The sequence below is a fragment of the Rhyacophila brunnea genome, unplaced genomic scaffold, assembly GCF_057557595.1.
Source record: "Rhyacophila brunnea isolate RB1 unplaced genomic scaffold, BYU_Rbru_1.0 scaffold_15, whole genome shotgun sequence".
Classification (NCBI taxonomy): Eukaryota; Metazoa; Arthropoda; class Insecta; order Trichoptera; family Rhyacophilidae; genus Rhyacophila; species Rhyacophila brunnea.
Genome location: NW_028232806.1, coordinates 7,113,423 through 7,140,214, shown reverse-complemented (window position 1 = coordinate 7,140,214; position 26,792 = coordinate 7,113,423). Strand labels below are relative to the sequence as shown.

Here is a 26,792-nt window from a genome sequence, read left to right as displayed (position 1 = left end):
GCAAATTTACGTTTACAATAAAATTATTCGCCACTCGGTAAAGAAAATAACCCAAAGACAGTGGTATAAAACAAATAAGTGCTTTTCCTACAAAACAGCACAAATTGACTCTTTTCAAGAGTCACAGCAATCGTGTCACAATCCAACGATAGCTGTCAACGTAGAACATCTTCTCACCGACAGTTGTGTTCACTGTCAGTAATCGTTGCCTTACCTACGTAGAGTAGCGAATTAGAGCAGCCGTTAATATCAATCGGGCACTGCCAACGGTTAAATCACTAGTGCTAGAGCCGGGGGCAGTAGTATTGGTGGGAGTGGGCAAAGTCTGCGTGCGGTCCTGAAGTCCTCTGCGGGTGATTTTGGTTTTGATGAGCGGCGAGGTGATGGAGATGATGGTGATGATGATTGTGATGGGCGTGGGAGGAGTGAGGATGGGGGGAGGGGGGCGGTGGTTATTGCTGGGGCGGGGGAGGGGGACCGGGTGGCGCGTGGGACATTCCCGCGGGGATGGAACCCTGCCAACAGAGAAGACAAGAGACATTAGGTAGGTACTATTTATTTTTATACAATGATTTCATTATCATATTGGTGAAATACAGACATAAAAAATCCTAGAAAAAATCATGGACTGAGCCGAATTCGAATATTATCTGAGTTCTTTTAACCAATTAGACTAGTAATCCAAATATTTTGCTTGTACATAATTCCCAATAACTATGCTATCTTAGGTATTTCAAATTTCGTTAATAAATGTCTACCATGTTTATAATGTAAGTAAATGACATTACTAACTTAATCTATAGTTAGCAGAGGTAATCAAAAATTTTCAGGTAGGTACAATTATGTGTCTGAGGCTTGTCCAATTATGTATTTCAATGTAATATTGCTGTATTCTTAAATCTAACGTATGTATATTATTACTGCCCTGCTAAATAAAAAGACAAGTGTTTTTAGTTTTAGTGAAACAAGAACCCAAGTTTTAACAGGTTCCGTCCTGTCAACCGTTTCTCTTATAGTAATGTAAAATTATCGGATTTATTTTGACATAATCTCTAAAAAGACATTGTCTACTATTTAGAGATTATGTCAAAATAATTCAATAATTTAAAATAATATAAGAGAGAGGGTAGTTTAAAACATGGGTTCTCATTAAACTGAAACCATATTAATGGGGAGTGAGGGAGTAATAGTCTTAAATAAAGAATACAGTAAAACCTCGTTAATGCGAATTCCACGGGACCGAAAATAGAAAAAAAATTAGAATTACAAATTTTGAAATGTATGAGGGAAAAATATTAAAATAAAAAATTGATTTTCATCAATATCGCTTACGATCAAAGATGTGCCTACCAAATTTCCGGTGCCGTATGTGTTAATGCGTCATAAAATCTCAAGATTATTTTTACTACCTTCTTAAAATAAGTAATTTATGATGTTTTACGAAAAGTCTGTCCAATTTTCAATGACTGGCTCATGAAATAGTGTATTTTATTACGATTTATTGAATATTTTTATATGCCAGGACTCTGAAATAATTTCAAATTACGAAATTTGAATTAAAGGTATGGTTTTATATGAAAATAATGTTCAAGGGACTTTTTTTCACGAAAATTTCGAATTACGGCGAATTTCGAATTATCCGTTTTCTTATTAACGAGGTTCTACTGTAATTAAATCAAACCTATGTTGATTCTAGATGATTCTTGATATCCAGTTGCATTCAGATGACCACCATAGAAACACTAAAATGCTGTAGTGAGTATGACCAAACACAACTCTACCGAGAATGAATGGACGTAAGTAATACATTCCACTTTTTACTAATGAAGATGCGCTCAGTAAAATATTTTGACAACCGACTTTTGTCGTAAATCGTAATAATACTCGAAGATATAGAGATGGTCAGTAAATATGTTTATATCGGGTCGAGCATATCTGACATAAGTGAATACATGCGAGACTGGTATCAAATGAAGAATAACAATGGTAAAAAATTCTATGCGTCTAGTAGGATCTCCTGTCTTCCCGATTTTTATATATGCATAAAAGACTTGAACGGTAAAGGCTAGAGAAAGACAGATGCTAGATGCTTTTGAAATGTAGTGCTGAATCTGGTCTGTCTAGGACCGTTGTAATAACATAGCAAGGTGGCTTACAGGCATGGTGTTGTACGGAAGGGGGTGTTGGTGCTGCATCTGATTTCCGGGGATTCCCCCGCTGCCGCCCATTTGTTTGTTGGGGCCGTCCTCCGCCTTTTCCTCTTCTCTACGTTTCAGGCAGGCCGCCTTCGGATTTAGATTTCTCTCTGCGCAAATAAATACAAAAAAAATTAACAATAATCATTTTCATGGCAAAGAATTTGAATTATAACTGGAGTGAGACATATTATGAACTTTGGGAATTACTACGAACACTTGAGGGTCACTTATATAAGATTACTTCAATATAGTCACAATCTAAATAAACCGACATACCTCTAACTTGCTGCTCTAATGTCATAATGACTTCAACGGCCATATTGAGTATTCCCAGCTTGGTCTGGGGCTTGTCGCTCTTGAGGTGTGTCATGCACATCCGTCCCAGCTCTTTCAGCGCTTCGTTAATGTCCCGGATGCGTATTCTGGACACAGAAAAACAATATTAGGATACTATTCATATTTCACACAATGTTAGTTAGATAATCACTAATAATAAGGCATCTGAACACAGTAATGTGTATAGGTTTTTAACTAGACAAATCCCATTTTCACTTCAACAAGGGTATTAGATAGAAGGATAAATTGCACAGCATTGTTTGTTGACGCTTCAAGTGACATTTTTAAAAATTAAGTATGAATGCCATTGACTAGTAAAACTTTAAATTAAAATAAACAGAATTTAAGATGACATATTTTTTAATTACATTGATCTCCCTTTAGTTTAGAATTAAATGACATTACAATGATGAGAAACATAAAGATAATTGTCTCAATTTGGTAAAAGCGTCAGTCAATCTATAAATAATACTGCAAATTTTTTACAATTTTTTTAAATATATTGAAAGTTTATCATAAACACTAACCAATCATTTGCCAAATGTCTCATTATTGGACCAGTATTCTTCCGAATTTTAAACTATTCAAAACAAACGCCTGAGACTGGCATTCTGTCTTCAAAGACAAGCGAATAAGTTTTTTTTTGTATGGCCGGCGCTGTACGCCCGGCCATATCCGCGAACATGTTCCCATCCACCTTCCAGAACTTTCCATACCAAACATTTAATTGTCATAGTAATTTAGTATAGATATAAATGTTTTTATAGAAGAAAAAAAAACATAGAACATAATAAATCGTACACCTTTTAAATGTTACAAATAAACAATTATTTTTATAACCATCCCAAAACAAAACAAAACAAAATACTGCAATTAATAACATGTTAACATAAATAATTAACTATAGCGAATCTAGAATAACAATTTAGTGATAACACATGGAGATCTAGAAGGGGGCTGAAGGGTTATGACTTATGACATTCTGGTGATTTGTGTAATTATAGAATATAATAACTTATTATGTATAATCTCAATATAAGCATGCGAATTTCATTCCAAACATATTTAAAGCCAAAAATATAAAGGTTATCAGAGGATAGGTGACTAATATGAATATTCTAGGGGACATTTTAATATAAACTTATCCACTATTATCAATCTATAATAATTAGTCATTATTGTTTCATTTTATATTTAGCCATGTTTGTAAACTATTTTGTATTCAACAGTGCGATTTTTTATAGACAATCCGGCACTGCCCACATGCTGTGCAAACTATATAAGAAATTTTCATATTGTAGAAACATTTATTCTACCATTTTAATGTTTGTCAAAGTACTCAATAAATTCATTTTTTTGTATGTAAAACTATCTTCTTTCATGATTAAATATTTAAAATACTTCCAGACATAACTATGGTCATTCTTAATACTGAAAAATAATACAGCTACATAAAATAAATGAATACTTCTCCAATGCCATTTAAATGAATGCAACATACCTAAACAGCTAATGTATTGAATCATTCCGTCTAAGGACGCTACAAACTGATGGATGCGCTAACTTAGCTGAAGAATTATAATCTGATTTATAGTAAACTCTGACAATATCTGATGATTTTAATGACTGTCTTGGGAATCTGTCATAGTCGAGACGAATGAGATGATGTACTGATGATGATAGTGACTTTAAAATCGCCGATTAACAAATGAAAAAGTACCGATATGATTAAATCTATGAGATTCTTATAAAAAAATTGGAGCTTACAACATCTAGTTTTTTTCATCACTAGATAACATCACCGCAATCATTCTCAAGTGTGAAACCTACTGCAGACCTACATACACCTTCATGCACAATTATTTACTTTCGTTCATACACAAATGCATAATATGTGCTAACATTTATTTGAAACTTACATACAAACATTTGCATTTCCTGCAAACATTGCCATCAAATCAATACAGTTTAGGCAGTCCACACACCATAAAAATTTGCGTATTGTAATCAAAACAACACTCCACGAGACCGTAAATCACTACTTCAAGTGAAGTAATAAAAATTTTCCTGCCAATACATATACATACATATGAACACACTCGCTTGTTTGTCTTCCGTCTGCGGCGAAATGCAAAAAAAGTATTTTTATGCAGCTTTTAAACAGTTTTTATGTAAATTGTTTATGGGCAAATGTATGTAGGTCTGTTCTAGGCTCGACGGCGCGCTTAGTGTGGAGGGACTCACCTCTCCCTGGCGTTGTTAGCCTGCCGCCTCTCTTTGTCTCTCTCTGACTTTGCCTTGGGATCGTCCAAATCACACTCGTCAACATCGTCAGCGCTCCAACAGCTGTTATGCAAGTACACAACACAACATGTCAACATTTTCACTGACAATGTCCCTCAACTCATCACCTAACTGGCATTAATTCAACATTTCACTGAAATATCCCTTAACTTCTGAATTAGCTATGTTTTTTTGACTGATTGATACTTTCCTCCAGACTCATTCTTTCATGATATTTGGGACATTTTATGTTCTTCATTTTCCTTCTTCCCCTGACATTTCGGGGTGATTGCAGATGCCCGAAAAGACAGAGAAGAAAGGCAGCCCAAATACCACAAAAATAAATATTATATTATACTGAGGAAACTGAAATTTATTTGCTAATATTGATGTCGAACTTATTCGAAGACTTAGTTAAAAATAATCAAAAATCCATAGAGAACGTTGGCTGCCTCATAAAACAATTTTATTAATCTGTCCCTTGCTGTGCTAGTAAAATCTGTTCTGTTTTAGGCCTTCATATTGCAATACCATACTAGTATCATGATACGAATACATTTTAAATTGGCAACATATAATATACATTTATAAAATATTTCTTCAATGTTATTTGCTATGTAAATATTGTTATTACTTAAAATATGAAGAAGTTCTCAATAACGCAAACATTAAATATATTTATAAACCCGTGCACTATGACTTCACGGAACAAGCAAGATTAATAAATAACGATATTGGTTGAAAGAACAGCATACATATTAAGCCCCACACGCAAGATTCAACATTCGGAACCCATGACCAAATAGAAAAGAAGCGAACACACTAGCCGCTGCTCAATGATCACCGCTTATAAAAACATAACTTGATCAGAATTTTTTTTTTTTTCCCGACCATGTTTGATCCTAATAGGATCATATGGGCCTCCACATAGTGAAGCTTTGTATTAACAGTTTTTTGTTTTTTTACGAGAAATGGATGTCAGCCATTTGCTCAACCTATTAGGTCCATACTCTGGCTTATACACAAATTGAAAAACAATATGTGTACTTGCCAGACCCAGGATTCAAACCTGGTACCCACGACGCCAAAGGTCAACGCTTAAGCCGCGCGGCCATCATGGATGGATAGTAATCGAATAGTATATAGTAATTTAGTTACACTTTTAGGCACCGGACACGTCTGCATTATCAGACAGCACTACGTCACGAAAACTACAGTGAGAAGTAATGGATACTAATAAAATTATGAACATTTTATCACAATATGTCCTGGAAATCTAATGGCATCGCAGACTATTAACTTTCAAAATGATCTATACTAATAATTAATTTCGTTATGGTTGCCCAAAATGGAAAAATTTGTAACTAAAAATAGAAGCATGACTATCAACTACTTTTCGAGTCACCCATTTGTATAATTCTACTCACCCTATTCTAAAAATATTGAAAATTATGTATAATTTAAGCTAACATTATAGTCAGGTTATAATTATCGTATATACTGAAGCGCTATGACTTATCAAAGAAAATTGTAAACAACGATTAAGTTTTGAGCATTATGTTTATTATTAATCTATGCTACCTTCGCACACCTATAAATCTTCCAAATATTGAAGTATTAACAGATGTACAATATTGGACGAGGGGTGTGAAAAGCAAATTTAAAACACCCCTATATCACTATGAAGTATGCTTAAGATTGATACTGCAAAACGTTGGCTAAATAACACTATGAACCAATAATAAAACTTGAAAACTTTGCGAGGAAAGACATGACCCAAGCAAAAAGTGATTTGATTTCATGCCAATGGCATATTAAATGGACAACTCACTTCATATCGGCGCACACGAGAAATTGTACATGAAAGTCATTCACAGATCTATAGGTAGACGACACGTGACCATAGACGTATCCATTTCCATTATGCGATACAAGCTTCAAGAATTTATAGTAATATAACCTTTATTGTAATGGCGTATTAGTGTCATTACGTTAGAAACAGTTCTCGGTTACTTACGACTTCTCGGAGAATAGACGCAAGTGAGCCCAGCGCATCACAGGCGTCTGTCCAATGGTTTCTGTCATTCAATTGCATTGAATAAACATTCATCAATATCTTAAAATGGCATTTTATCAATAATAAATAATACTAACACATGAAAAGTGATATCCCATCTTTCTTGGAGTGTTTAGTAGATTTTTTTTACAATTTTTAACTAGGCACATTGGCATTTTGTAACACAATAATAACGGTGGAGTCGAAACCTGACAGTCAGAAATTTTGTATGGGCAGACCCAGCGGTGTCGCCAGACCGCTTGCAAGCAGAATGTTCATTTGAGCGTAGGATACCGATATTAAAATATGAATTTCGCCATCCGGCAGACCCGACACAAAGTGAGTGTCATTTTATTTTCCAGATGCTTCGTCCATATTAATGTCATTGTTTCATGCATTCAAAATCAGCCAATAATAATTATATAAGGTTATAAAATAACAAAGCACCATTATACACCTTCTACGAAACATGAACACACAAACTACGACATTATAAAAATAATTACCTAGTACATAGATAAAAATCATTAGATCTGGCAACATAATGTGTGGTTAAAGGTATACATGTTCAAAGACACTATTTTATGTCAACATTTTGAATAATTGGATGGCATTACACATTTATGAATCAAACATTTTGACCAACTGAGATCAGTTATTAGACTTTAAAAAAAATCTTATGAAGACTTTACTAGCAGGTTGATTGGATCTATAAATGTGCAACATAACGCGGTTTAAACAGAAATAATTTTAGTTTAAATTCAAAGTGGATTTACATCAATACTGCGATATTCATGGTAAACTCGTCTGTATTGAACTATTAAGTAATACAATGTCCGAAAAAGGTAAAATTTTGTAGAAAAACCAAAAATTATGAATTAAAACTTATTGAATTCGAATTACAAATACATTTTCCCAGCCTAATTGGGTAAAAAAAAGCCTAATCTAACCATTCAAAGCAGATATGTTGGCATTAGTATGTTTGAACAAAATTTTACTCGCATGCATGATGAATAATAATTCAATATAGGTTATAATTAGCAATTAAACACAGTTAAGTCTTAATTATTATAAATACATATTAATTTATTACAGGGAATGTAGTGGAAAATGTACCCAAAGGAGGTGATATTTGCTTTTACAAGTATGAAAAATGATATATATATGTACATACACTGTTGGATTAGTTATAAAACTGTTTTTAAGACAAAATATATGTGTAATTCAAATACAAATCTTTGATTAGGTACAGTAGTCGAACAAAATCAGCTTAAATAGTGTTTTTCTATTAAATTTCAAGACATGTAAAAACTTAAATCACCCAGATGTGCCCCGGTCTTGAATATCGAGGTTGCTGAGTCAAAAGGATGTGTTCCAAAGGTGAATCAGCCAGTAGGAGTTATACCGTGACGAACTTATGACAGTTTTTTGGTAGAACGCTCTCCTGTTAACTTGCAATTTATCACTTATGCCCGCCCTTAGCAATCTCGATATAATATTATGAGTTTTACAAAAATGATAAAAAAGATGGTACAGTGTGATTTCTATATTCTGGCTGACGTGTCAATAGCACTGTAATTAGTGTGAAAGTTGGAAGCGAGGGCATAAAGACAAACATGAAATAGAGGGGGGATCTATAAGAAGTGGGTAGAACAGAAATGCAAGTGAAAGGGGGGGATTTTTAATTACTAAAATGACACCGATGACTTGTCAGCCACAATATAGAAGTCGCATTGTAGGCTAATTAAAGATTTTTAAAGACAATATTCATGAGTAGGAATTTGAAAAAGGAATTCTCTCAATAGTGTAAAATAATGTAAAATTGAATATAAAAAAAATAATAGTGCAGTGTTTGTGTCCGATATAATAAATACATATGAGATTACAATATTGAAATAGGTTATTCACCTCTCTCGGATGTTGTTGGCTTGCCGCCTCTCCGTCTCCCGCACGGCCTTATTCCGAGGGTCGCCGCCGTCCTCTCCTTCGTCAGCACTCGAACAACTGTCGGCACCACTTTTCACATATCAGCCATATAGCAAGATCACGGAGCGATATGCCCCTTTTCACTTATATTATAAACCTATGCAGCCTATCTATCCTAACCATGTTGACATGGAAACTTAACAATGACCGCATTTGGGCTTTAATGATCACGAAGGCAAAATAAAACCTGTCTCCTCTGTGCCACATCATTGACTGGGAGCAACTCAACAAACTCATTTAAAACATTAATATTCACACAAAGTACTGTCTCCTGACCATTAAGATTTTATTGATGATTCCTATAATTTAGCTCTAATCAAATGTGCCCTAACTGACTGAGTTATATTAAATTATCAAAGATCAAAATTTACTTTTCAAGTTTTGAATTACCAACATTTTGTACCTATTGCGTTATTTACGATTTATGTTTTTTTTGTCACATTTAATGTGCAGTAATAATAAAATACTAAATAACCTGCTTGAATTAATGTATCTCATTTTTCGCTACTTTACAGAAGACACCAAACACAAGTAAATTTATATTCCACTGACACTAACAAGAAAATGTTTTTTGTCACTGTTATTTTATGTACAGCGATTTTGAGATACGTGTGGGTATCTCAAAATCGCTAATAATTGAGATAGGTTTCATTAATCGTAAGGGCCAAAGCACACTGCGAGTAGATACACGATGCGTACCCATGCATGCCCGCCCTCTTGCAGTGTGCTCCATCACTTAGGGCTGAACAAAAGCAATCTGACACTTGGGATAGGTGCGAAATGAACTGAATAAAACAAACAGATTCTCCATTTGTAAGTTCATGATAAATACATGAAATAATCTTGTTTTAGACATTATATACCTATGGGCCATTTCACCTAGTCTTTGAATACTGCTAAGAACCTAATGGTCAAATGCAGAGATGTAAATGTAGTCCCAACTAAGACATTCTAATAATAATTAACATGTCACTAATTTTTCTCACTTCGATCGATGTCCACGAGACGTATGGATAAGGAATATTTAAGCTCACTTAACCACCTAAGTATAACTATGCATTTGGTCCTAAGGATTTCTATAAAATCTAGAATATTCAACAATTCTGCAACCATAACCTGTCATCCATATCTGTTCATCCTCTGGTATATTATGGAAAATAGAATTGATCATTAAAACGCAAGATTTCCTCATGAATGAAAAACATGTTGACGGCATAAGAATGGACAACTCGACGACTCTATTATAGATTTAAATTTCAGAGTCGCAACAATCATCATCTGTAGGCGGTCGCCTCCAGGAGTTTTCTTCGTTCGGCTCCATGTATCGCACGCATGTTACATCGAGAATTCTTCATCATTCGACAAGGAATTGCATTATTTTAATATGAAATTAAACTTACCACGCATCCGGTATTCCAACACATCCAGAGAGAGGTAAATATGCCTATATCTTTTGTTAATATACTTTATATGTGCGCGTGTAATTGTGTTATAAAATAAAATATGTATGGATGTGTATCGATATTGATTGTGTGCATTATAAATACTATTAACGAGAAGTGAAGTAAATTGTTATACTACGAGGGTGGGTCAATAAGTCCTTAGAAAAGCCAACAGGTGGTGCGACTAGTACTGTAAGCGGTTTGTTTTCATGCAGCGGCACTACCGATTCAGTATGCTGCGAAGTTTCAATCAGATTGGTCGGGTTGTTGTTTTTTATTTTCGTACATTTAAAAAAAAAATTTGCTTGTTTACAAAAATGGAGAAAATTGAGTTTAGAGCTGTTATTAAACATTTTAATATAAAAGGGTTAACAGCAAAGGAAATAAAAAATGAGTTGGATTTAGTTCACGGCATATCTGCTCCTTCACTTGCAACTATTTATAACTGGTTGAATAAATTTAAACGTGGTCGTACATCAACAAAGGATGAACCACGCTCAGGACGTCCTGTAGAGGTGACTACACCAGAAATGATCAATAAAATCCACGATATGGTGTTAAGTGACCGAAGATTAAAGTTGAGTGAGATAATTGAGGTTACAGGGATCTCAAAAGGTAGCGTCATTTCTATTTTACATGACAAATTGGGCATGAAAAAAAATTCTGCAAGATGGGTGCCGCGTTTGCTCACAGTCGACAATAAACGCAATAGGGTGGTGGCCTCTAAAGCCCTGTTGTCGCTCATGCAACGCAATCCGGATGAATTTTTTCGTCGCTTTGTGACTGTAGATGAAACATGGATACACCACTATACTCCCGAGACGAAAGAACAGTCAAAGCAGTGGATTGCGAAGACAAACCATGTCCAAAGAAGGCGAAAACCGTAAAATCAGCTGGTAAGGTTATGGCTACTGTATTTTGGGATGCACGTGGAATTATTTTCGTTGACTATTTGGAAAAAGGAAAAACAATAACAGGGGATTATTATGCATTTTTATTGGACCAGCTAAAAAACGAAATTGAAGAAAAACGGCCTCATTTAAACAGGAAAAAAATCCTCTTTCATCAGGACAATGCCCGTGTTCACACATGTTTACGATCAATGGCTAAAATTGAAGAATTGAAGTTCGAATTGGTCGACCACCCACCGTATTCGCCAGATTTAGCCCCCAGTGACTTTTTCCTTTTCCCAAACTTAAAAAAATGGCTAAGTGGACAAGGTTTTTTTTCAAATGAAGAAGTCATCGATCGGACAAATGCTTATTTTGAGGACCTTCCGAAAACTTATTTTTCTGACGGTTTAAAAAAAATTGAGAAACGTCTAACCAAGTGTATTGAGCTCCAAGGAGATTATGTTGAGAAATAAAAAAAAAATACAAAAATAAAAACTGTTTTAATGCTTTTTTCTAAGGAATTATTGACCCACCCTCGTACACTTTATCTGACACTTCTATTTCCAAATCCAAACAATAATATCCATTTACCACCGACACAAATTTCTTAATCTTATCCTATCTTTTAATTGCACCCAAACTAAATTTTTAAAAATTATGAGATTTTTCATTGAGCTAATAATATTTATATTTAATAATATTTTTGTTTAGATCAGTTTCTTCCTTACACATAAAATCAAAAATATGATATTTTTCATTATCATTTATACACATAATAAATTTTACAGGTCGATTGTCAGTCTAAGGGCCAAAGCACACTGGATGCAGCGCACGTGGCGTAGGTGGTGTGTGGTGCTCTTTCGCCGCTTCCAGCGTGCATTGACCCTAAATCTCACATTTTTAACCCCCCTGCGCCGTTTATTGAAAATAATCAATAATTACAGTTATTACTAATAGAATTTTGATTATGTGAGGCCACATTTTCTACAACTCCCATCCCCCTCCCTATCCCACCCCTTCATCACAAATCATCATATTGTATTAAACCCCCTATATGTCTTATATGCACAACCCCTATATGAAGATATCTCTAAAACAAAACACCCAAGTATAAAAAAATATTTGTAAAAAACTTTTAACATACTTAGTTCTCGTAAATAATATTACGTATACACATATCATGTTTTGTGCAGGTGTGTAACATGTTATGTATATCGTGTGTGTGTAAAGAGAATAAGGAAAAGAAGATGGTGGACAGGATAAAGAGCCATTCACATTATAACTAACTACAATAGTAATTTCATTATTTTAGGTATTAATTAATAACAAAAAAATTATTATTTAACATCAAATCAAAAAGGTAACAAAAGGGATGGTTTAAGGAGAAATTTTCAAACTACAGACGTTCCATATAAATATAATAATACTTTCTCATTAATCGCAGTAAACAGAAATTTATAAAGCCACGGTACAAATATTATTTTCAAGTAGTCTGATAGGATGTGAGATGGTGGGGTTTGAGGAATAATAAATCTGGCAATAACAATACAACCGATAAGGACTCAACAAAAAAATAATCGTCATTCGAATTGAGGAAGTATATTCTGAGGATTAACTTCGATTACAATACACAATCCAATGTGACCAAGGCCGACTATATTCAAGCCTTGACACTGAATTGTGATTTACGATGGTAGAGCTAGTTATTGATTATCTTCGAATGTTATACACTAACCTGTTCGCAATAAATGAAGATTTTCGATAGCATATTTCATTCAAATTATTACCATTTATTTCAATATGAAACAATCATCATTTTCTACAAACAGTCTACCATATTGCATTCGAAGTATGATCAATAACTAGAATTACTATGGAAGTTTCTGTCTATAGCACAAACAAAACTCGGATACTCGGTAACAATGTTGGGTATTCAATGAGGATCAGGTACTTACGGGCGGAAAGGGGACAGGAAAATGATGAACGGTAACGAGCAAAACAATCATGTCACAAACGAATGATGGCCATCAAATATTCACCTCTCGCGGACGTTGTTGGAGTGCCGGCGCGTGGAGTCTCTCGCTTCGCGCTCCTTGGGGTCGCCCGTCTCGCCATCATCCGACGCCCACGAGGGCCCGCCCCCGCCCCCTGCCCCGGAGCCCCCCGCACTCGTCTCATTGTTGCTCCCGCCACTGCTTCCGCCCGCACCGCCGCTAAATTTGCCATTCAATTTACACGACCGCACTCTTTGATACACCCTCGACAATACTATTTGACTCAAAAAATTAAGTGTTATATTTGCCATAGTCTATCATAACTCGAAAAATTTTGAACGACAAAGATTAGCATTGCACCTGCAAAACTATGTTTTTTACAAAACTTATTACTTGACAGACAAAAAACATTCCGAATATTAATGACTATGTCATAGAACATGGAAATATATTATTATTCATCATCAGTCAGGGTCAATCCACTGCTAGATGAAGGCCTCCTCGAACTCTCCCCACTCCTTTTGGTCCCTAGTTCTTTGCTGCCACTCCATTATTATTACAGAATATATCGTAGCTGTACAGGCCAATTGGCGTAACTCTCACGTTTTCACCTATGTGACATTTTGATGGCAATGGACTTGTTGCATACACTTAGAGCCCATACGCACTTGCGGCAGGCCGCATCGCGGCTAGCCGCCTATCGTTTTTTATATGCAAATTAACAAATATTGCGTATGATGTAGGCAATTTGCATACAAAAAATGATAGGTGGCAGGCCGCTGCGACTAGCCGCGATGCGGCCTGCCGCAAGTGCGTATGGGCTCTTACGCAAATTGGCCAAGTATCAAAAAAACCCAAAAAAATATTTCATATCAAAATAATTCAAAGCCACTTCACAAAAATTATTCCAGCCAAATGCTGTAAACCCTCTAAACGCAAGCCACTGGTGTGTCAGTAAAAGAAAATTCTCAATTTGTAATAAAATAATATATAAATATTATATAATATAGTAAGTTAATTCAATGCCCACAGTTTTTTTCACTTCCTCAATTTGATATTTTCGAGGGTTACGCCAATTGGCCTGTACAGTGACGATATGTTTCCATGTTGTAGAGCATACGTAGTAATAAAAATTCAAGATGTTTTTTGCTTCTCCGTAGTTTCACAAAATAAACATAGCTGGTTTTCATAGACCAATGACAATAATTCAGAAAATGAAAATTATTCAGAAGATATAGCATGATGTTTCTAAACAGGTTTCCTTGTCAAAAACAATTGACATCTATCACCGACAATGCAAGAATAGTAGATCACAATCTCTGTTGCAAGACCAATACAGTAAACCGACTTCCTATAACGAGGATTATTGATAACGAATTCGTTCAACTCATTGACGTCATGCCTTGAATCAAAAGAAATATACCGAGTGACACATGAATTTCACGCCATGGTAACTATATACTATATTACCTATCTAAAATGTGTTTCTTTGACCATAATAGAAATATAATTAATGCAGATACTATCCCTAGTGTCAGACTTGAAATATTCTAATTGCTATGAAGTCTCTTGTTTTTTTTATACATCCTATTTGAAAGTGATAAATCAACAAGAATTTACAGATAAATCAAATATTTTTTTTTTCTTCAGAAAACATCTCAGATAGAGTAAAATTATACCTGTAGATTAGTGTCAGCAAGTGAAAGACATGTGTTTGGCCAAAGATTTCTAATACAGTAAAACCTTGGATTGCGAGTAACTTGATGTACGAGTGTTTCATAATACAAACAAAATTTAGTAGAAGAGCACCACTCGAGTAAGGCAGTGCGACGGATGAAAATTTGATTTGAGTGGATTACAAACACGTATCCAAAACGAAATATGCTCGCAATCCACGGTTTTACTGTTTCTGAGGTTTTTCCAAGTAATGTCTGGCATTTGAAAAAAATGAATGAATCTGTATAAAATCAACGAGTACTCACTATCTTCGTGCCCTTTTGGAGGGAGGGGGCTGCGACCTGGAAGGGGGACCTCCGCTGGCCGCGGATGAGGAGGAGGAGGGTGCGGGAGGCGCCTGACCCTCGCCGCTCAACTGTTGTACACCCTGTACACCCACCACCGCACCAACGGACTGCTTGTCCGTATCCGGCGGCTCCTTACTGCGTTTTTCTGTTGAATCGCAGACATTTTAAATTTTGATAGCCATCAAATATTTACATTTTAATATTCAGGTAAACTACCATCTTTCGCTCCAAAGCAAAACATTTGCGTACATTTTAGTTATTTACACTTACACTTAATCATTTACACAATTTAAAGAGCAAATTTTTAAATACAGTATTCGAACCTACAACTTCAGAGGAAGACTCCACTGCAGGTGTCAATATTTGTATAGGCATATAGATAGATCACTTCATTAGTAAATCAATTAAATTCTGCATTGCATCAAATTTATAAAACCACAGTATGTCAGTCCCATCATGACAGTACAATGGTATATTATGTACTTGAGAAAAACACTACATTTAATGGCTTAAAAATTTCAGTGATTGGTACAAATGTGACTCCACCGAACTGTTCCAAGTAGCTGATGACAAGGTATAACGGTAGCCAACCTCTGATAGGGGAAGGTACAAAAAGATGAAATTAGTAAACTGGGTGATAGTTCCGAAAAAGCAATATACACCAGGCTAAATATTTCTTTTTCCATATTCCGTGCTTGCGAATCTTTTTGAATCCAGCTCAGGTCATGCCGACTGCCATCGACTGCTATGCCAAATACATTATAAATAGCAGCTTTTCAAGATGCCATCTTATATTACTTACCAACCATTTTAAAAAAAAAGAATAAAATGTGACAGGCACTCACTGGGGTTGGCCGTGTGGATTCTCTCAATCTTGGCGGGGATGTCGATGATTGACTGCTGCAAAAGTAAATGGTGTGGCGAGTGGACTGGACCTTGGTGTTGCCGACCTAACAAATAAAAATAAATTTATATACCAAACTAATGCAATCTCGGATACATCATACGAAGAGAACATTACCTAATACAAAAACAACAAAAAAAATCATCAATCTATCTTGTACGATGAAATATCTTATCAATTATTATAATGTAGTATGTAATGGCTTCCAATAATCATCGACTGAAGACCAACAAGATGATGAAGAACATAGTACACGATTGCTCACGTAACTCTTGAAAACTGAACATACTTTCAAAAATAACGGATTATTTACCGGCGGTAGACTGTGGGGGTAGATGTAAAAGGTGTGGTCCTCCGCCTAAATGATCCCCAGGGTATTCACCTCCGAGGAGTGCCGAAATGCCCAGCTGGGATTCCGCGTGATTTCTCAACACGTTTATTGCGTCATCCAGACGTTCTTCCATGCGTGTGCCCTATAACAACATCAAACATCAAAAACTGCACACACAGAATACATATAATTTAATATGCGTCCAAATACATATGGATGGAAACAAACAATCTTGATAGGTTGAATTATCAAAAACGGGAAAGCGGAATATATTATTATGTCAATCAATACGATTTGTAAAATTTATATACACACACTATTATACGAGGGACACTGAAAAACCATAAGAATGGACAAAAGGTCCATTGATCAAAATTGCGATAAAGTTTGGTGAAAGTAAGTGGACATTGATAGATATTGTGAAATATCTTCACACTGTTGCAATCAAAGATGTTAGCCTGGTCGCATATACAAACCCGTTTCAGCTTCGACAAGTTGCAGTAATTTTCATCATATTCAGAAAACAAAGAACCGTCGCACACAGTGAATGCGATACTATAATATAAGCTGTTGCATGCAACAAATTTCACTCGAAGCGGGACACATCTCGAACACAGTAAATGTTTGTTCATTTGTTTTCGCTCAAAATACATAGAAATACCGTGGTTTTGAGTAGCCACGTGATGTCACTGTCGCGTCACCGTCATGGCTGTGTTCGCGGAACAGTTGCAACCGAGCGACGGCAGGTTATATGAAAGTATGGTGAAGCGGGCATGTTCCTATAAAAGTATGGTGAGGCAGGCTGGTAATCAAGTTGCGGCAAAACTTTCACGTATATGGGTACGTCATAATGACGGTCAAAAGGCCTCTGTGATGCCCAGCATTTTTTTTATCGCCTCACTATTTCTCGTAAGTTGTCTGCTATTGTTGGCATGCTTCATTCAGTTGTATGAGAAAGCCGATTCCTTGCCCCTCTTTTTATGCAATACCTCTATGGTTGCAACATTGTTGGTATTTTTGATTTATGGCTATGTTGCAGTTAAGATTAATTTGTATATGCAACCCAACCGGGTTAAAAAAAAATTCTCCTGTACAGAATATTAATTTTTCTAGTCACAAATATAATCATCTCTTTGATTGCAAATACTCCTACATGTATTAAATGCGGGAGACTTAGAATCGTATTATTACTGTGTGAACTTTTGACATTTACTCACGTTGATAACTTCAGAGTGGTCCCTGAGGAAGCCGATGGCATCATCGAGGCTTTGTTGCTCGGGCGGCGCCGAAGACTGCTCCAAAACAAAAACAAAATAAAACAAAACCATGCAGAAAACAACAAAACAAAAAATGGATAAAAATAATTGTTAACGAAAAATAATATGTTTTAATATTGACGAAATTTTCTGACAATATTAACATTTTATTATCAAAACATTGATTTGGGCCATTCATATATCTGGTCAAAATGTAATGATAAAAATACATATATATTTAACATAATTTCTTATTTATAACTTTCAGAACCGGTCAAAAGTAAGTATATTATGTATGTACAAAATGTTTTAAATCATGACAGCTTACAGAAACTGATAGGATATGTCCTTATATTTATTGCAACGAAGGATTGATCGACTAATAGGGGTTAGCATATTGTTTTTATTTTAAAATACAATACGATGGAAAAAAGAAACTGACTTTTTCAACTAAACACACACAAAAGTTGAATCGTAGATATTTGAAAAATAGACATCTACATAATTTGATCAATGAGTGTTAAATAAAATGAATACGTCACAAAATTTTCAAACACATTTTCAATAATTTATTTAATTAAAATAACTTAGATTAAAAATTACTAAAACCAAATATTAATAACTCTAATAAAAACATCTTCAAAGATCGTCAATATAAATTCATATCAACGTTGTCCTATTGTTAAATAAACACTACATACCTATTAGAAAAATATTAAATTAGCAATAATGGGGGAAATGAAAATACACAAAATCATATTAATTTAAAAATAAAACTAATCAAATTTATGGGTGAAGCAAGCAATATCGTTACTAGCCTGATGACATTCCATAATGGTGATGAGGATTACACCATCAGATAAATAAAAATTTAAAACGGGATCAATGTACTTCTAAAAAAATGTGTCATCTAGTTTTTATCTACTTACTTACATGCAATTAAATTAATATAATCATTAAATTTAATGAAATAATCTTAACTTCTACAAAGGTTAAATAAATTGATGAATTCAATATTTTATAATAGTTCATAAATCCTAACTATGTTTTAAAATGTAACCAAAACACTACATATTTAAATTTATTTTAAAAGCAATTATTATAAAGCAATTTTAATATACCACAATGACCACCTAACCCGAGTTTCGCAAGCCTGGTTGAATTGACTTTTCATACAAAATTAATCGCAAATCGCCTTCGATCAGATCTTGTCGAATTGAGGTTACGTTGGAAATTTGCCTTGGCTTACGAGATTCAGTTTGTGTTCATCGCAGCTAATAATATTTAAAAATTATATTTAGAGGGGGTGAATTTAAAAAGTAAATAAACAAAAATCGAAGCACTATAACGGTAACACAAACCAAAGACAACATTGAGAAAAAAGTCGAACAATACTCAAAATAAAAGGGGGAAAAACATCACTTTTCTGATTCAATCTCATATACTTCATACCATACGATTTATTACCGCAAAATAAACATTGCTAGGTACCTAGCGAAATAATAAAATGGTCAAAGTATCCATGTCTAACGCTAGATGCAAAGTGACAGTACAGGTTGACTTTTCAGAATCCCTGTGCTCATGCTAATCTGGTGGACGATATCCTGTGTAGGCAGTCAATATTCACATGGGATGGTAAACGCCAATATGATGATAAAAATAAACTACTCTCCAGTTGAAATGTAGCAAACTACTGAGTAAGAGCTCGTCACAGCAAATAAATGACATTACAAAAAAAAAAAAAAGGGAAGAAACCCTGAACCATAAACATCATTTTCGGATTTTTTGTGTTCACTGTAATTATTCTTTTGTTGAGAAGTGATTGTGATCCACTGTTATTATTATATTTCCACAAATGACACATTGCACTGTTGAACAAGATCTTCTTGTCAACGTGTTAAAACTGCAAACAAATAAGCCCCTCCTACTCTTAACCGCACTTCGACTGCAACGACTTCCGGTTATCGACGAGTTGTCCACGTGGTAAAACTATGAACTAAAAAACCCTTCCTACTTTTAACTGCACTTCGACTCCAGCGACTTCCGGTTATTGTCTAGATCTTCTTGTCGGACAGTAGTCTACAACACTTTTAGTGAAATTATATAAGAATACCATGATAATTGCGAAGTTTAATTTTCACTGGTGTCTGTGATTAATCTGGAAATCGATTATCCGGGGTGGACCTTGGCCGCCCCAAGCAGACTTTCTGTGAAAGCGATCGCCACTGAAGTCGTCATTTTCCCACACATTGATTTCCTTTTGTTCCACTAAACGTGAACCGCTTTGTTGGTGTAGGTATATTTCGAGTGCTTAAAGTCAGACAACGTTATCTACAAAAAAGTGTTTTTTTTTATTTGAGATAACGTTATTTTACATATACGGCTACATGATAGTCAAACAATGTTATGTCAATCTTTTCTAATTTCTTATTAAATCGTCAGTAAAGTTTAACGCTAACTACATAAGTTACCCTTGTTTTCATATTTTTTTAAAACTATCCCTATAAATTTTAACATCATCATGAGCAAGATAAATGTACAATACACAATAAATTATAAAATATTAACACTAGGTTTTAAATAAACATTTCCCTTGTTGAGTTACAAGAATCTAAAATAACGATTTTTGGCTTTCCTGTAAAGTTGCACTTTTGTAGATAGTGTTGTTTGACACTAAGCCCTCGATTTATATGTGTCACGTGGCCGGTCAATCACAGGTGTTGAGTTTTGATAAATGTGGCGTAGCAGCGTCGCCACAGATACCATCCAGGTAGATGGGGCCGAAGGCCTTTCGCAAGATTTGGCAATCATCAACAGTTAATGTCTATGTTTCTGAACTATAGCACAATCTTTGCAGATTCATTTAATACAAATTTAATAAAAGTGATACAATATTAATTTTAACAGTAGAACATAACCGATGTACTGTACTATGAGACTGAACGCAGAAAAGCGATGAATAAAATATTATAATCAAACTCTGTTTTTAAAAAGTTATGGGTCAACAATGAAAGATGTCTCCGATATCAATTATCTCACCATTAAATGTGGTCCGGCAGAGTTGGGCGGGGGTGGAAAGTGCGGCGGGGTGCCATTCCCCGACAATAGTAATCCATTTGAGAGGTGAGGGGGGCCCGCGGGCGCAGCAGGAGAGGGAGACGTGAGACCGCCGCCCACTACCCATTGTTGCGACTGGAAATGGATACACATTCAATAAAACACTGTCTTTGACACACTCATTAACATTTATGAATTTAATAAGACCTTTTTATTACTTAGTGAAATCGCAACTTATTATCGTAAAACAAAATATGATTCTATCAAAAGACATAATAGTATGTTTATGTGAATATATAGTATTTTTAAATATATATACTGGTTTAGTTATCCAATCTTCCACAGAACAGATAATAAATAGAATACCGATTGGCTATATTCAATACGCCGCATCTTGATGCAGGGTTTTGAATGTGTGAGTGTCCTACGAAAATGAAGCACGCATTATGCACGTGCAATAGTGTGTGTAATACACCAACATTAAATGAGCGTAAATGCATAAACCGAGAGCAGTTTTTAGTAGTCGACGTAAAACGTATTCTTAACACGTGTGTAGGTTTAACCCGGATTCTTCCTTACTCGAGTCGGTTACCTGCTTCGCCTTACCCGTTATATATTTCAGTTCCCATTATTTCTGAGTTCCCTGCAATCTTCAGTGGTTATTTTATAACACATCGCAAACAAAATACCAAAAGTTTGCATTGAAATATCGAAGAAATAAAAACAACAATCTTATGGCTTTTTTATACATACTATATTGTAATAATATTGTAATAATATTTACCTATTTTGCTTTTTGATTCACTTCATAAATAATTATATCGATAATACATCAATTATTAATGCATTATTCTATTTTAAATTAGGTATAGAATCACGCAAGCCCGTCCCATTTTCGGTCTTTCAGGCTGCGACACACTGGCAATCGAAAAAAATCATTCCAATGATTCCAGTACTAAGCTAATGAAAAAAATATTGTATCTTTCAATCCATTATACAAAAATTAAGATTCAAAAAACTATTTTCCATCATGCATTTCACGGTAGTCACCAATTTAGGCGAGCACACTAGCTTATGCAGGTATCAAAAAGTAAAATATTGCTGAATAGTACCTGTCCATTGACGCCCTGGTGTGCAGAGGAAGGCATGGAATGCACGGCGTGCTTGAGGTAATGATGCGCGAGCGGATGGGGGGGAGGACTGTTAACGGGGGTGGAGGGGTTGGAGCCGTATGAAGATATGCTGTGCTCGCCATTGTTGCCACCGCCTGCCGTTGGGTACATCTGGAATTAGGAATTTAGAATTAAGAATTACATTTTATTAGAATATGTTATTTTCTATATTTACCATCTCTATCATATACAACCTCCTTTATATATAACTCTCCTGCGCACAGTATTAACATACGGATCAGAATGTTGGGCACTCAGCAAACAGGATTAGAGAAATATGGATATCTTTGAGAAGAGAGTTTTGAGAAGAATCTTTGGGGCTGTTCAAGAAAGTGACATTTGGAGGTTAGGGTATAATGAGGAGCTGTGCATACTTTATAGGGGTGAAAAGATCACGTGGCATATGAAAATGCAGATTGGATTAGATCGGCCACGTACATTGAATGCCGGCGAATATACCAGCAAGGCAGGCTATGCACACAACCCCCGAGGGCAAGAGAAGACCTGGACGGCCGAAATTGAGATGGCTGGACTGCGCCACAGGAGATTTAAGAATGTTGGGTCAAAGCAACTGGAGAGTGTCGGCGCTGGATCGTCAAGGATGGAGGAAGTTTTTAAGGAGACCATGACCCGCCAAAGGTTATAGTACCATAAATGATGATGATAACAATATGCCTTAAGATTGTCATGTAAACAAAATGTGTATTCAATATTGGTATATTTGAGGACAATCAGGGGGTTTTGTATTTTTTATAGCCTATAACAGTCATTAGGTCATAAAGTCTTGGTCTATGGCGACTGGCTTTCGCATTTCCATCTTATCAATCTACTCTGTGGTAGACACAAAAACAAATATGAGTTAACAAAGAATAGATATGTAACATTGCTTAGTTCAGATAGACAATTTGATGGACCGATTGGGTCCAAGATTGTCATTTAGCATGCAGCCGCAAGACAGCCGGGAGTTATGAAACATATACTGCATTATTAGTGGATATAATGTGTACTTACCGCCTGCAATGACGCCTTGGTTAGCAGATCTGAGGGTGGCGCGGGAGAAGGCTGTCCTCCTCCTCTGAATGATGACATGGGGGGAAGTGGATGCTGTGGGGGAAGGTCGCCGCCCAGGGCTTCCGCGATGCCGTGACCCGGCAGGCCTGAAAAAAAATTCACACAAATAAGAAAAGACAATCATATATAAAACTTTGATTTCATCCAAGATGTTGAATAAAACTTTCTCTATAGATGAGTACAATTTTATGTAAGTGGAGGCTCCTTTGCAAGATATTTGGAAAGTACTGGACCCGAGGGCTCTGGGTTCGACGCGGTGATGTAATATTTTTATATGATTTTCTCAAAGCCTGGATGTTTATGTAATCGTTTCACTACACTACTGTCATTGAGCCTCATGTCCTGTTGTTGTAGTGTTAAAAACAATATATCTATATTTAATTTTAAAAAAATATGACGTGTTGTTAGTTTTTAGTTCAGTTTGTGGAAAAATACACATATTTATGAGATTTCAGTAATTTCTACAAAGTAACCGCCTCATCTGCTTCATGGAAAACCGCCATTAGTTCATGTCCAGGTTTACGATACGTAAATGAGCACATGCTGGGTGAGACACATAGAATGGATGAACAGTACATCAGCGTCGAAGCTAATAATAATTAATGGTAATAATAATACAGTGAACACTTCACAAACAAATAAATAGAAAAACTCCTGTAAATTAGAACTATACAGAGATGACATAATATCATTCTCACCTGGCGTCATCGCATATGTATCATGCTGCAGGTAAGAAGTGGGTGGTGGGTAACCAGGGTAGGCGGGAGGCCAGTCCGGCGCTCCACCCCCCGCTGTGTAATATCCGCCGCCCGCCCCACCTCCCCCGCTCTCCTGGTAGGGCACACCAGCGCCACCGGAACCCCCGACTGGCGCTGAGGACGAGCCCTTGGGGGATGAGTAGCGGGATGGACTGTCTTGGCCGAATTCGTCTGAGCCGTACTGCAAAATTGAAAAAAAAAACAAAATTAACCATTTGGACATTGTAATCATAACATAATATAATATTATCATGTCACAAAATATATTCTGCATATTAAAGGATTGAGATTTGTTTTGATGCGACTCTATCTCGTTGGTAACGGTAAGAAGTAACTCGAAGAAAACTGAGAAAAAATCGACATTCAATATATCAATATAAAATGAGAGAAAAAAAAAACTGAAAAGGAAAAAGCACAGGTGAAATTTTACACTACCTGTTGCGCACAAGGTAATAAGAGTAAATACTAGCAATTAGTGAATCCAATCCCGAGCCAAATTCTTGATCCCGGGATTTCGGGATTACGATTTGAAGATCCCGGGACTGGTCCCAGGATTAGCATTTTCTTCAATAGTTGATATAAAATTCCTATAGATACAAATAACGTTTGGTCAAAAATAAATTTAGTATAATTTATACCATTTAAGACATTTATTGAATATTGTGTACTTTCAATCTTGGAAATACATAGGTGTAATGGAGTAAATAATATTGTAATATGTATAAATAATAATGTGAAAGTAAAAGTTTTATTTAATTATGAAAAGATAACAAATACAAGTTCAATTAAAATAAAAAAAATGACAAATGCATTAAAAAAACATGGTGAAATCACTTTGTTAAAAGTGCGAAGCATTGTTTTTCCAATCTTTCTCATTTTTATTAATTTATGTGAAAAAATAAAATGAATTGGCAACACATGGGTAATAAATCAAACTTCATTCAAACTTAGTTTATTTCTAATGTATTTGTATGTTATTAAAAGTATTTTTTCTGTTATATTTTCGTTATAATTTTATTTTCCATAAAAACTGATACAAAAAACTCAATCCCAAAAGTTTCGAGATTATGTTTACCAATCCCGGGATTCATAGGTATCGAAAATAGTTCAAGATCCCGGGATTGGAATCCCTACTAGCAATACACAAGAACAACAAAAGCAACATTGAAATACCATGCTGTGAGACTGCTGAAGAATGCTGAAAATGGATTTTTTTTAAGGGACCACTAGGTTGAGAAGGATGGAAAGATGATGATGTAGTCTAAAAATCTTATTATATTAGTTACACGCTTTTTCATTTTCAAGACTCAATCCCGATGGTTCATTTGACCAAAATCACTTAATGAGTGACTCCAGCTGACATGCTGTTTTTTGTTTGTCGTTTTTTGTTTGTCGTTTGTTGTTTGTTGTTTGTCAACATGTGTGTGTGCAATCTTTTAAGTTCATATTATTATAATATCATGTTGCTTGACTGCTTGATACCAATTATCTTAGTTATGCTGTGTATAATATAATTAATATAAATGAAAACAAATACATATATATTTAAATATACATAAATTTTCTGCTAAAGATCCGGTGAACAAAGACTACGAGACATTTGAAACCGTGCATTCTTGCAGAGACTAGCCGCTCATGCGTTTAGTTTTATTGCTGCCACATCCACCAAAACAGAGGAGACCGGGGCACATTACTTCACCCACCTATATTATAAATCGTAATACGAAAGCAGTAAAACAAAAACGCCTCTCGCGGGTCGCATATTAAAAATACGAAAGCATAATATACCCACCCGCTACCCCCGGCAGTGACTAGCCGAACATCCCCCAAGCCTCCCTCTCCGCGGTCCACCCCGAAAATATTTTTGCAGAAAAACGCTTTTGTTGCGAATTTAAATTTACAAAAGCTGACTGACCCCTTTCACGAAATATGATAGCTGTCTTGGGGCCGGCAACCATTTCGACAATATTTATTTAAACATTTTTATGTTTTTGATGTGCAATTTATTAAGTATGTCCGAAATTAATTTTAATCAAATTTTGTCGCAGTTTATAATAGATAATATTATACTTTAAACAACAAAATTGGTGCTCGCCGAAAGGATAAGCAAAGTGGAAACTTCTGTGAAACCAAAACTGATCGGGACACTTTTCGTACCTACATTCGATTTGACACTTCGTTCGATTCGTTCTACATTCGGAACTGATATGGTGATGATTAGTTGAAAAATTTAGTGGTCATATTAGGATTTTTCTTAAAAGATATGTCAAAGAAATAACAACGGTAAGGAATCGTATACCTACTATACTTGGAACCACTTAGAAATGAAATCGCCTGGATATTATAATTGAAATCAGACCACACTATTTTCTCCTACAGACAATTATTATTACTGAACCAGTGTTGCCATCTTTTTCTATGTTGATTATAGTACAAAAGGGTAAAAATTGTAGTATTTCAGAAAAAAACTATAGTACAGGAACATTTTTCGTCTCGAATCCTTCAAAATTATAGTATTTTTGTGATATTTGCGTAAAATTATAGTATTTTACATTTTTTGCGGATTCAAAATTACAGTATTGTACTATAATTATAGTACGGTTGGCAACACTGTAACTGAACACATAGTTGACACAAAAAAACGTTTGTTATATCAAAAACTACATCGTAAAATTTCAATTCTACGCATCCAACAAATTATTAGGTACATTGAAATGAATTTGAAATTGTGTAGAAATACTTGCAGTTTTTTAGCAGATGCGAACGATACGATAGTTGTTGTGAAGTTTACCACAAATTAATCAGCAATACGAAATGACTAAAAAGCTAATTTAAACATGATAGCTTAATTAATAATTTTCGTATTTACTCTTTTACGATTTTTATAATGTTTATTTTTTTATTCATGTTGTGAACGTCTTAAATTTGTAATTTGTGAATTATTAAAAAAAGTATAATATAAAAATAAATAAATCTGAATTATTTCTCTTTCCAGCTTCTTTTTCGTGTAGTCTGCAGTCCAATACATAAT

General features: G+C 35.1%; 1 protein-coding gene across 6 annotated transcripts in view; it reads right to left on the bottom strand.

Annotated features, from left to right (window-relative positions):
- Window positions 1-323: 323 nt before the first annotated feature.
- da (transcription factor daughterless) overlaps window positions 324-26,792 on the bottom strand; it is a 151,761-nt gene continuing 125,292 nt past the window's right edge. For 2 of the 6 annotated variants that reach the window (XM_085943034.1, XM_085943041.1), the window contains 13 exons: window positions 23,702-23,942; window positions 22,944-23,089; window positions 21,873-22,043; window positions 20,743-20,895; window positions 17,665-17,739; window positions 16,430-16,589; window positions 16,058-16,162; window positions 15,171-15,357; window positions 8,782-8,889; window positions 4,779-4,880; window positions 2,475-2,620; window positions 2,157-2,305; window positions 324-515 (listed from right to left, as the gene is read on the bottom strand). In XM_085943034.1, the coding sequence (XP_085799160.1) occupies window positions 453-515; window positions 2,157-2,305; window positions 2,475-2,620; window positions 4,779-4,880; window positions 8,782-8,889; window positions 15,171-15,357; window positions 16,058-16,162; window positions 16,430-16,589; window positions 17,665-17,739; window positions 20,743-20,895; window positions 21,873-22,043; window positions 22,944-23,089; window positions 23,702-23,942 (1,806 nt within the window). In that variant the 3' untranslated portion in view covers window positions 324-452. Of the gene's footprint in view, window positions 516-2,156; window positions 2,306-2,474; window positions 2,621-4,778; window positions 4,881-8,781; window positions 8,890-13,233; window positions 13,408-15,170; window positions 15,358-16,057; window positions 16,163-16,429; window positions 16,590-17,664; window positions 17,740-20,742; window positions 20,896-21,872; window positions 22,044-22,943; window positions 23,090-23,701; window positions 23,943-26,792 lie in introns of all 6 variants that reach the window. The other 4 variants (XM_085943037.1, XM_085943038.1, XM_085943039.1 and 1 more) reach the window with 4 other exon arrangements.